The 13,367-nt window shown below is 37.5% G+C and overlaps 1 protein-coding gene across 2 annotated transcripts in view; it reads left to right on the forward strand.

Annotated features, from left to right (window-relative positions):
* The window catches only part of FMN2 (formin 2), a 163,755-nt gene that overhangs the window by 21,161 nt on the left and 129,227 nt on the right, over positions 1–13,367 (forward strand). For both annotated transcript variants that reach the window (XM_054162300.1, XM_054162301.1), the window contains exon 3: positions 12,193–12,340. In XM_054162300.1, coding sequence (XP_054018275.1) covers positions 12,193–12,340 — 148 coding nt within the window. The remainder of the gene's footprint in view (positions 1–12,192; positions 12,341–13,367) is intronic.

Genomic DNA, 13,367 nt, shown 5'->3' on the forward strand with positions numbered 1-13,367 from the left:
CAATGAATTCTTAAAACAAAGAGGCTTTTCTAGACTACCTATCTTATCTACAAAATCATTCAGTAGTTCCTCTAACCCTTTACACTCAACTGAAACTGCCACCAGCAAAGCTCTTGCAACTCTGTCTAGGTCCCAGACAGGTTTATCTGCAACTTTCTTGTCCTTTCTCCTACTTCCAGCTCTGATGCTTGTTTGTTCTGTGATGTGATGTACTTGACTGTTCTGATTTTTTACTTAGTCTGGGTCTTATAAAGCTTTTTATTTCACTCCATTAGCTTTGTACACCCACCCCCACCCCCCCCTGGAATTGTCAACATTCTTTCCATTGAAATCTTTCCTTGAATCCTCTCTTTTCTCCTATTGTGACTGATCCCATTTCTGAGGTTTAACTTATTATTTTTATGTTAAATAAAATCCATTATTCCCCTTTTGCTTAAGTGTGGTCCAACAGGCTTTGTGTTTTTTAAAGATGTTAGGTATAACAATTCAGTGAGTTTTGTCCATGCTATGATCTGTTGCTCATGGCTTGAGATGAATATAAACAGACTATTTAACAGTCCTATTCTCTCACTCAGATCTCCTTTCATGGAAGTTCTCCAGTGAATTTAATTAATTTAACATGGCTAATGCTGAGTTCTCCCTGTCTTACAATCATATATACAAACCTGATGTCTGTTTTGTCAGTAACACACAAGAGATCTGGTTTTTCTATTTCTTACAAGATATTCCAGGCTTCAGTGTTGGCCTCTCCCTCATCAGTTTAAATAATTTTATGCAACCTCTTCTCTCACTGGATCCTGCTTCTTTCTCTTCCACATTGTTTGACTGCAACTAGGCAACGTATTAAGTGTAAAGACAACTTTCACAGCTCTTCTTTTCCTGGGCTAGTATTATAATGGCTTCTGGAAGCTAGTTTAAATTAAATTCTTAGCACTTGTATTTCTGATGTAGGTTATGCTTTGTGGACATGTTGTTTGTTCCTTTGCTAGTTTATGGCACACATGAAGGACCAATAACCAATGAAAGCATCAATCTTCAGAGAACTAGTGGCTGTCATCACATTTATGCTGAGGATAGTATCCAGTTTTCACAGGCCTTTAACTTGGTCAGATTTTTTTACAGGTTTAATGATGATTGGAAATGGTGTGTGCAGTATCTCTGACTTTTCCCATCAAATTCCAAGTCATAGCTCAAAGAATAGAAACTTTTAAAATGTTTGAGGTACTTACGAGAAAACTTCTGCATTTTTATCATTTGACCTATTTTATCAGTTCCTTCTTTTGAAACAGATTGTGGCAGAAACCCAGAATAAAAAATTAGCTCTGAAAACTAAAAGTTGAACAAAGCTTTAAAAGTAAGAAGTAGACAGGGTTAGAATTTTTACGATGCTTGCTGATGGGAAGGAGTTGGAAATTTTCACTGTGGGTCCTCTTCCCTAGTCTTACAATCTAAAGAGTATCTTAGGAAGTAAACATACCATGGCAAATTTGCTGTCTAGAAATACAACGCATTGTTTGTTACTTTCTCATCTCCTGGAGAGGCAGCTAATTATTGCCTCGTGGATGTCATGACTTCTTACTTGTCAGACTCTCTTTACAGTCTCTCATTCTTCCACTAGCATTTCATAAGATAAAAATTAAAAATCAAATTTGCTTTGAATGACCAAGCAAGTAAATGTGAAAGATAAAATAGCAAAGGCTTATTCAAAGAGTATTTTCTGACAAACTGGTTACCTTTTGAACAACTATTGCCTACTTGCCTTCAACATTTTGTTCCTTTTCACCAATAGTGACTTGTTCAAGAGAACTTCTGAAGTTTCAGATTAAAACAAAATACCATCTGACTGACTAATATGTAAGAAATGAATACTTTGTGAAAAACTCTGCCAGTCCCAAATGACTCTGTTATGGAATTAAATAACATCATTTCTGTAGTGAATGTGTAGTTCTAGGCTTTTTAGCATATTACCTTTTTAGAGTAAAACACAAGGCTGAGTTGACTAAATAGTGCATCTTTGGCAAGAATGTGGTCACAGGCAGTTTTGCAGCCACCTGTCAGAGGATCACAATTCTCAGTAGGCAGAGATTTTATCTGCTGTTTCCTCTGCTAATGATGTATCACAGAAGCTAGAAGATTGATAGGCTTGGAAAGATGATCATCTTTCATTAGAGTTTAAACTGCTCATATACCAACAGAAGCAGGTGGCAATTGCCAGTCAATGTAAGAAAACTTTATTTACCTTCATAGTGCTATTAAGTAATATTGACTGTACTTGGTGCTTGTATTTCATTCAGCAGTTGCAACTACTACAACTTGTGGATGTCTAGTCTCTGTGACTTCCAATTTCACACTTTGCAGTTCACACTACAATGTTAAGCCATGGACCCTTTCTTTGCAGATTCCTGCCTTCCCCCTCACCCCCTTCTGACAAGCTTTCCAAGTACTTTTGAGTGCTGTTTCTGAACATTAGGTTTACAACTCAAATTCTCTTAAAACACCCAAGAACTGAAATTCATTTGTGATAAAATATTTCTATTGTCATATTGAAAGTTCTTTTGAGAAGAAAATTGAGCATACTTTGGTATCCATACCATAAAATTGGTTTGAGAAACTTAGTCTCTACTGCACGCTGGAGGGTTCAACAACTACTTTAAGGTGACACTAATTAGTATTATCTTCTTCCATATGTGTCTGAAATGCATAATAAACTTTAGTCATTATTTCTGATATCACTTTATTGGGTTGGGATAGTTCTTTTTAATTTTTTTTTTTCTAATGTTGTTACTGTGTTGACTACTGCTTGTAATACCTTCAACGTTTATAAATTATTTCAGCATGTTTTACAGTGGAAAAGCTCAATGGTTATATTCTTTACTGTTATACGATGCGAATTTATGGAAAGGTATGTTTAACAGTTTGGGATGGTGATTGTTCCTTGTGCGATTTGTAGTCATGATGCCTGACTTGGTCGTCTTCCATTTCTGAAATAACACTTCCACAAGGAAGCAGAGAGTCAGTTAGCATAAATGGGAAATGCTGTAAAAATGGCTCTTTTCCTATTATTTCCTGGCCACCTGTGGTGATGTAAAAGCTTTTTAAAGCAATAAAGACACTGCTGTTTTTATGGATGGATGGTACCATATGGTGGGACTTTGCAGGTAAGATGCAGGAGTCATCAGTAACGTGATGATTTCACTTATTTTTAACTTTTGCACTGTTCACACCAGTCTTGAAAATTAGTTGTTAAATGGATTGCAGACAGGCTTCACTCTCAGAAATCAGAGAGCCAAAATAACACTGGCTGGCTTCCAAAGAGCAACTGTCTCAAGAATTGCCTTCCGCTAGGAGAAATCCTCTTGCAAAGTGCTGCATAAAGCTGTCAATGCATCATTTCTTCAAGCATATTTTCAATGCTCTGGAATAAAATGTGTGAGACTGTATGTACTCCCATCTTAGGAAATTTGTCACAGCAATACAGTGGATGTCAGTGGGGAATAAGACTTTACAAGCAAAGTGAAAATTATGGACTAAAGCAGAGAAAACAGATTGTTCACGCAGGTTGTCACAGCAGTTGAGTTTGGCTAAACTAAAGCCTTCCTTTTCCACTAACCAATCCTACTTTGTGACACTTTGCCTTCTGTGTGAGCAAGTCTGAATATTCCTGAGAGTATTAAAATGGAAACAGCTGGACAATCATTAGGCTGAAGAATTCCTCTCTCTCTCTCTTTTTTTTTTTAAATGTATTTTCATTGTATATTTATTTTATAGTTGTTTGGTGTGGTCCTGCAGTCTTCTAGCCTTCTTTTTTATTTCTTTTTATTTTACCACTTCCTTGTGATGATACTACTGTACAGGCTTTCAATTGAGGAATATTGCATGTAGGATGTTGCTAGGTTTTCATGCTTCTTTTTGCAGAGAACATTATGTGTTTGCTGTGTTGCAAAACTGATTCAAGAGGCACATACTGGATGTTAAAGTCACACCACCTGTTTAAACTTTTTGGAATCATTGTGCATGGCGTGAAGGTGGTGGTCACCTCAAGATCACTACGTTTTATGACTTTTTGTACATTAGTTCATGTTCTTAAAAATGGCAGCCATGACACAATGTCTTCCTTCTAGCTTGGAACTGAGAATATAATGAGAGATGTATCTGTGTACATTGCACATCTCTATTTTCAAGAGGAAATTTATGCGTTAGTAATAATCACCTTCACAAAAATTCATGCAGTAGTAATAATCACCTTTACTAATGGAACAGAGGTGAAAAGAAGTTTCTAATGAAGCTGATTTGTTTTGTTCTTTTTTTTTTTAATTTAAATTTTTCAGAATTTAACTTCTTGCAGAACTGTGTAAAAACAACTAATGATGGATCTTGCCTCATTTCTCAACCTGCTGTCATAGGACAGAAGGTTCTTCTAAGGATCCTCTGAATGAAACCAAGACAGAACCAAGTTGCTGGTTAAGAAAGATGCTTTAATCATACTTTCACTTCTATGTGCAAAGAGAAAAGTTAGATGTGTAGGAAAGGAGGAAAAGCAAAGAATAGTCAATAAACCAAGGGATAGTCACCACTGGGGACTAGCTATGTTTCACCAATCCTGAAGACTTCAAGCAGTGGGGGAGCTCCAAATGTCCAGGAGCTGCTCTCCCAATTTTATAATTTTCCAATCTTTTATGCATTCTCACTTCCTTATCTGTTTGCCATAGCTTCTTGCCCAAGTGCCATTCTGTCGTTTTCTGTGCAATGTGTAGCTCCAAACTGTGCCTGTGATAGCAATTTGTGGGGAGGGGTCTTCCCACCTGAAGACCCCTGACACATTCCATGAGATTTGCACAGTATACTTCAGGAACTGGCTCAGTGAACTGTGGCTTTCACAGCAACTTGTCAGGTACACAATCCTCATAGCTGCTGTAGTGGTTTGAGCCTTAACTGGGAGTTAAGAGCTCAGATGGGGGGGCAAGGCTGAGAATACCTCCCCCACTCCTCCCCTCCTCCCTCCCAACAGAGAGGGAAAAAAAAAAGGGAAAGGGAAGGAGCAAATCCACCAAGAAATAATTTGGAGTTGGCTTGGAATTAGAGAGGTAAAGAGTTTTCTTTAAACAATATATATGTATAACAATAACAGGTAAGGTTCACAAGGGCAAGGAACAAGGATGGATGGGAGGGGGAAAGAAAAAAAAAAAACAAAACAAAACAAACACACAAAAAACCCCCAAGAATACAAAACCAGTCTCTCTCTGAAGAGGCGCAGAGGCAGCAGGGAGAAGGATCAGGCCCGACTACGTGGCTGAGGAGGACGAAGGCAGTTGCAGTAGCTCTTGTCCAGGAGAGGCAGGAGCCAAAAAGGAACTAATGACTCAAATGCTCTCCCTTTTATACCCTAGCTGGGCAGGGAGCGGGGAGTGGAACAGACTCAGTTTCCCAGGGGGAAAATGCCCTGCAGGGAGGGCAAAGCACTCACAAGCCCTCCACCCTGTTTTTTCAGAATGGGTGTTAACCCACCACAGCTGCAGAGATAAGTTCAGATCGAAGTTTAGGACGAGGCATCCTGTTTGACTGTTTCTTGGAACAAGGCTGAGACAAGAAATTGTTTCTTGGAACAATTTAGCTCTTTACACCTCATCTTAAATTTTCTGGAGAAAAATGAAGGAGAAAGGCTACCTGATTGTATCCCCTAGTGGCTTTGGGATGTGATCTAAATGGGAGCTCAAGTAGGACGTGTAATGAAGCTAGATCTTGGGATTCTTCTGTTCCAGCAGTGTGTCCAGGTGGCCAAGAAGGCAAATGGCATCCTGGCCTGTTCAGGAATAGTGTGGCCAGCAGGAGCAGGGAAGTCATTCTGCCCCTGTACTCAGCACTGGTTAGGTCACACCTTGAGTACTGTGTCCAGTTCTGGGCCCCTCAATTCAAGAAAGATGTTGAGTTGCTGGAATGTGTCCAGAGAAGGGCAACAAAGCTGGTGAGGGGTTTGGAGCACAAGCCCTGTGAGGAGAGTCTGAGGGAGCTGGGGTTGCTTAGCCTGGAGAAGAGGCTCAGGGGAGACCTTATTGCTGTCTACAATTACCTGAAGGGTGGTTGTAGCCAGGTGAGGGATTGGTCTCTTTTCTCAGGCAACCTGTGATACAAGGGGACACAGTCTCAAGATTTGCCAGAGGAGGTTTAGGCTGGATGTTAGAAAGAAATTCTTCACAAAAAAGAGTGCTTGACCATTAGAATGGGCTGCCCAGGGAGGTGGTGGAGTCACCATTCCTTGAAGTGCTTAAAATAAGAGTGGATGAGGCACATAATGCCATGGTTTAGTTGACTACATGGTGCTGGGTGATAGGTTGGACTTGATGATCTTGAATGTCTTTTCCAACCTGGTTAATTCTGTATTCTGTATAGAAGGCTACCCTTTCTTTCCTTTTCCAAAGAAAGTTTGTCATAAGTTTCCTAGTTCAAACTATTTAGTTATATTATTTGTAGAATTTATTGGAGAATATAAAAACCAAAACAATAACTTTGTAACAGAATGAGAACAGATGTGGAAATTTGAAATTTAGTTTCCTGATTGTCTTTTGCATTGAGGGCCTAAATACAGGACTATTGACTCTGTTAGCCTGTCATATACCCAGGATATGACATTTAACCCTGAGCAAAGTTTGATGGGATAAACGAGTTTTGTTCGAGAGGTTGAAGTCATTTAATGGGAAAGAAATAGTTCAAGGAACTGGAGAGAGTCCAGTGGAGTGCTATGAAGATGATTAGAGAAATGGAATATCTTTCTTATGAGGAATGACTTTTTGGTGGTGCCCACTGACAAGACAGGAGGCAACAGGCACAAACTGGAACATGAGGAGTTCCATCTGAATCAAAGGAAAAACTTCTTTACTGTGAGGGTGACAAGAGTGCTAGAACAAGTTTCCCAGAGAGGTTGTGGAGCTGACTTCTCTGGAATTATTTAAAACCTATCTGGTCAGGTGCTCTTTTAGCAGGGGTATTTGACTAGATGATCTTCAGAGGTCCCTTCCTACTTCTACTATTCTGTAAGGCTGTGAATGGGGTTTTGATAATTGAAGTGTTCTAAAATTAATTTTCCGAAAAAAATTACAAATTACTGAAGTACAATGCACAACCATAACATTTAATTCATGAGGATAAAGTGTTACTTCAGACATATATTACAATATTTTGACTGACTTGCTGTTTTTCAGCCTTGGAAGACATCTGTGCTCACTAGTACAGCCAAAGGTACAAGCTAAGTGTTACATTTAATCACTGATTTTGTCAGTGGTCATACAGAGCTTTGTTACTGAAGCAATCATCAAAAATAAATCACTTTCCCTGTTCTTGATAGTATCGATCTCTTTATTTTAAAAGCTGCTTAAAATAAAGCAGTCTCCTGCTGATAAGAGCATTTTGAGTAGCCTGTCTCTAATTCCTCCAACCGAAACCTTGCTTGTCCAATTAAGTATTTATATGCAGTGAGAACACGCAGTTGGCTTTCTTTGATTTTTAGAGGTTGTGTACAACTTCCTGAATTGGAAAAAAATATCTCTTTCATGCATCTGAAGCAGTTTAAAAGACAAGTAGTTGTACATAAAAATGTGAAAACTCTTTGGAGCTCTCTGTCTGGAAAACACCAGTCATGTAGTCTGGACCTTGCTTATTGCAAGTACCATAAAATGTAGCTCCAAAAAATTTATTTAGTTCCATCTTAAATACAGTTATGCTTTTTCCATTCTTCACTCTTCCCATTGGAAGGCTGTCCACATCCAGACTGAATTTGATGAGTAGCAACCCTCTTGTAACTACCACTCTGTCTTTATGTCTTTACACCTAGCCTATTTGTACCTGCCTGTGGATATGCCAACCCTCCTGTCCTCCCCTCTCCAGAATAAATTTGCGTATTTGGGGTTCTAGTGCAAAAATGCTCAATTCTTTGTTTGAAAATAAATGCTCTGCAAGACAGGACCTGATTCCATCCTGGATTAACACAGGAGCCATCAAGGAATTTAGCACCAGTTCATTAGCGTGAGTAAGTGTATATGAACTGCTAATGTGCTTCCCCTTATGTGCTGGGCTGAAGAGCAGATGCTATTCCTAACAGCAGTGTACTTCTGTACTGTCCCACACTTCCTATCTCGCCATACATGATCTGACTGCACTTTTTTTTTTTCCCTTGAAAACTGTCAAAATACTTCTGTTCAGATTTTCCCCCTTGATTTTTCACATTGCTGATTTATGCTTTTGCAGCCAGTTTTGACAGTTGTATAAGTTTATTGCTTGTACCTCTCTTAAGCATTTCTTACAATGGCTAACTGGAAGCAGATAAAGTTGACTAAAACCAGAAGTGGTATTGAATAGAAGGTCATATTACCTGTGTATCTCCAGGAGCAATACAGCTTCTAAAAGCACAAGTTCAAAATTGCACATTACATTCCTGCAGTGGGGGATATAGTAATCTGTAATTCAGACTTTGGCCTTTGGAAAAAACCTAGTCTCTCTGTGTGAAAAACATGTGACCTCTTTTCTGAAAGCCCAAGATTTGGTATTATGCTTTCTGATGTTTGCAAGTCTAGCTCATGACTCTAGTTCTGAGTCTGCCTGCCTCTTTCTATATGTAATTTGCTTGAGGCTCCCACTTTGAATATCTTACAGCATTGGCTTGCATCTTTAAAGATTAGCAGGAAAGCATATCTTTAGCTCAAGCAATGATAAAATGTTATTAATATTTAATATAACCTGTACCTGAAACTTAATACTGTGGTACCTGAGAATGAATATTTGTAACAAAAAGCCATTCTCTGTGCCTACTGAGAGCTGGCTGGGAAGAGAGCAAATTAAACTATAGACCTAACTCTCTGTAACTCTAAACACCATCACCCATAAGTGGCAAAATGTCTATTGATTAGGTATCATCAGATCCTGCAGGCAGTTTGCCTTGCCCATGCACAAATGCCCTGCAGTTTTAAGAACCAGAGGAAAGTGCTGTGTAAGGATGTGTGGAAATGAAAACTCATCTTGACATCATGTTTGGTGTGCTGGACTCAAACAGCTTTAAGCTTTCAATTTCTGCCCAGACATGAGCCTGAATAACTAAAACAGGGATCATTATTTTTCCCCCCCTCAAAAAAAGAAGCGCTTTAAACATCTGAGCAAGATGAAGTGCAAAATATAGATACATTCCAGGCTTGATCAAGGTAAGAGTATTCATTGGTTGTACTTAAAATGATACCTAGTAAAAATTGCGTCTGAAATGAAAAGATTAAAGGGGAAGAAGTTTGATGTGGCAATCCAGGTATGTGGGTGAGAATAAAGAGAAATATGATTTTTTTAAAAAATTAATTTGTTTCTTTTACTTGTACTTAAATATATAATTGGCTACATATTTCTTCAAAATGTTCTAGTAATCATACACATTTCTGGTACTATCAGATTTGGAAAAGGAGAAATTAGATGGGTTAATATATTAAGTGACAAGGAGCTGAAGACACAAGATAGAGAATTTGATCTTGAACAGTAGGACATGTAGAAATTAGAACTTTCAAACTGATCATTTATTTTGAAGGGCAGAAAAGGAGAGACAGGCTTAATCCTTTTACATCTTTAGGATAGTTTATTGACTATCATTTTGAAGTCCAGACCTTCTACTGTTCTGTCCTGAGACTTTTCCACTTTTCTTTTTTTAATTAAGTTTTTAAATTTGTACATAATGTAGTAGTTGTTAAACACCCTATTTATAAGTTGAGCACGGATACATTTTGGCTCTAGTGCAAGTCCCTTCAAGGAACTTTTGCAAGTTTCTATTTATCTTTGTAGATTTCTATTACATGACAAGTCTATTCCTCTATCCTTCTCTATGTTGAACAGTGACTGAAAAGAATCCCAGAACAAACAAATAAAACAACACCAAAAAACCCCAAAACAAACCCACAACAACAAACCAAAACCAAACCAACCAAACAAACAACAAATACACATTTGTATATTTGTAAATCTCACACACTGGATTTGGAGTCTGTTGTGAAGTTGCATGATGTCCGTTTTAATAACGGTTAATAGTTCATATTCCATAAATTCTATCAGCAAAACCATAGGTGCTTCATGTATTATATTACTCTCATAATGCATCATCCCATCTGTACAATAATTCTGAGACACATCATGATTTTTTAAAATACAGATATATTAATTCATGTAGGCTAATCATACTTCAAAACTTTATTGTTAAATGATTGTACTATGTCTTTCAGGAGCTGACGTGGTGAAATACCATGTTCAGGAACAGTTTAACCATTTGTCTTCCTCATTTGTTCTATGTCAGTATTATCTACAGCCTGTTGTCTTCTGTTTTAGTGCTTTATAACCCTACTTGTAATCCAGTTGAAAATTTGACTATGCTTACCTGTGTAACCCCCTGTAGAGCTTGTTGTTCCCTCCATTCCCTGGATGCTGTAAGTTAGAAGAGTGGGCAAAACCAATGTTTTTCTGGTTTGCTTGATGGCTTCTTTTTAATCTTATTTTTATCTGTGTCTTTGAGATTTCGATGGCGTAGAAACAAGACAAAAAGCAAAATGTAGTGCTTTTTCATTACACAATATGATCACATCCTTTTTACTTCCACAGTATTGGAAACTAGACAGAAACCCAAAAATATGGATCCTCTTAAAAAATGAAATTACACAAAGGGAAAACATTAACTTACTCAAAGAACTTCATTAATCAAGCCTGTTTGCATGTTCACATGTAGTAGCATAGCAATAGGAAAAGGATAGGCTTTTCAAGGAACATATTTTTCAGGACCACATACAGCCCATGATTTAATGATTTTATTTATTTATTAACCTTTCTGTCCCGTATTCTTACCTTTATATAAAAATCTAAAGTCCATGTGCATGACTGGATCTTTGCCATGTCCTTTGTGCTGGAAATATCTAATGTGCTGCCTTTGATCCTGACTGACATACCCTCTGTAAAAAAAACCTTTTTACTTTGTAACCAGTATTTGTCTATTCTAACTTCTCAATTAAATATTGTAGTTCTTACTGCAATTCATTTCTAGAGCCGAAGCTTAGGCACATGGACTAGTGATTATACCCCCAAAAAAGCCTTAAATTATTTGCTCTTACAGATGCATGTCTATTTAATGTGTGATATCTGTATAAAAAAAAAAAAACCAAAAAAAAAAAAAACCAACTAGAATATGATATATTCAATGCAACACTATAAACCACCAATTATTTACTTGAGCTATTAATAGCATGAATAAGGTGTAATGAACATGACTTTGGTAAGAAGATATTACCATATGATATGACTCTACCTGCATCAGTTTTGTAGTATAATTGCATATTTCCACATCACTTCTCTGGTTACTCATGCAGTTACTATGATTGATCCCTATGGAGTTTACAATGTTATAAATATTTAATCACAAGATACACATATGGATGCCTACTGGGAGTCACAAGAATAACTACTTGAACTGTCATCATCTAAAACCTTTCTGATGTCTTAAAGCATCTTTGCCCTAGCTCTCATCTGCCTGGATGTCTCCTACTTTTAATAAGTGAATCAAACTCAAAGCTGTTGAGTGATAAAGATATAATCAGATTTGAGCCCAGAGGAGTGATAATTCTTTTAGCTCTTGGATTTTTTTTCATTTGGTTGGGTTTTTTGTGGACTTTTTTTTTTTTGGCGGGGGGGAGGGATGGGGAGAAAATAATTCTGTTTCTTTTCCTTGCTTCTGTATTTGATGTAGAAATATTAAATGGAGTGCAGACTGAAATGTTTTTTTTTTTCCCCTGACCTATAAGCTCACAATATGTAAAAAAAGTACAGTCATGATGGATAGAACCTGTTATCTCTCTAAGGAAAGAAGTGACAAAGAGTTCCTCATTCTCAAAAGGAAAGTGCTGAACTGTATTCTAGCATTTTGTTGTGCTGTAAATAACTAAGAGATTAGATTTTCTATTGTTAATAGAGGTAATTCAAAAACTGAAACACTGAAGTCTTTTAATATAGATTTATATTAAGTCTTTGTCAGGAGATGAAGAGCATATAAAGAATCTGCCTTGGTACAGCAGTGGATATTGAACTATTTGTATCAGAAACAAAATCTGTATTATTTGGAGCTTATCTTGCTATATGAAATTCTCAATATTTTTCTTTTCTCTTTTTTTTTTTCTTTTCTTTTAATAACCACAGCAAGACCAGCTTTATACTTGGGCTGCAGTTAGCCAACCCACACATTCATCAGATTACATTGAAGGAAGCTTTCCCAGAAGAATTCCTTCTGCATGGCCCCCACCCAAACCTCCAGATGAAGAACAAAGACTCAAAATTAAGGGAGAAGGTATAGTTTTTGGACACAGACAAGATCTATTGTATGGCATGGGGGGGGGGAGCTGGTGTCTTTTAGAATCCAAAATATAAATTTAAGATATTAACTGCTAACAAATACCTGATTTTGAAGATCTTAGGTTAGTATCACAAATTTTAGCTGCTATGACTTTAATAAAAAAATTCATCAAAAAAACATGCTTTTTGTTAACAACCAAGATGTGCACCTGACATCTACTAGGTGTGACCTTTGTTCTTTTACATACCCTCAGAGCCATGAAATATGGCTACTTGACTTTTCTTAAAAATAGGGAAAGTTTTAGAATCTGATGGTATCCTGAAAGTTACTAGTGGTGCAAGGTATTCCTTTGTGGATTCAGCCGTTCCCTGCTGACAGCGAGGTAGGAAGGGAATATCTGAACACCAAATTGAGGTCTTGTTTACAAAGTCAGTTTATCTTAAAATTTGTAAGGTTACTCTACCAGCCAAATTTCTGAAACCTTCTATATACACACACTAAAAGCTTTGTAAGTTGAGAAATAAAAACAAGACAAAACCCTGTTGTAGCAAACAGAGGAATCTAGAGAGAATTTCCAACTTTTTCTTTGAGTAGTGTTGATGGGTAAACACCAGAGCTTTTTGGAGGCTTAGCTTTGTGTTATTATTCACTGGCTTTCAACACTTTGTGCTGCACTGATCCCCATGACTCAGTGGAGAGCCACTGGGTGTTTTCAAAGTTTCCATTTCATACTACTTTTTTTTTTTTTTCCCCCCCCTCAGATTTGCAGAATTAAGTAATTATTTCAGCAGATCTCTTTGCATTGCCTATAGGCTTTGGGTGGAGTTAATTTGAGATTTGCTTCTCTCTGGAACCTCTCTACTACTTCCTCTGGGACATGAGCAAAGTGTTCTGTGCTGGACACCATTTATCATGGCGTCACCTTACTTTTACTGGTATAGCTCATTCCCACTTTCACAAGCAAAATAAGTGATGCAGGCAGAACTGCAATACTACTATATTATTCTGCTTATGCTGTGGT

Source organism: Dryobates pubescens, chromosome 6 (assembly GCF_014839835.1).
Source record: "Dryobates pubescens isolate bDryPub1 chromosome 6, bDryPub1.pri, whole genome shotgun sequence".
In the NCBI taxonomy this organism is placed as follows: Eukaryota; Metazoa; Chordata; class Aves; order Piciformes; family Picidae; genus Dryobates; species Dryobates pubescens.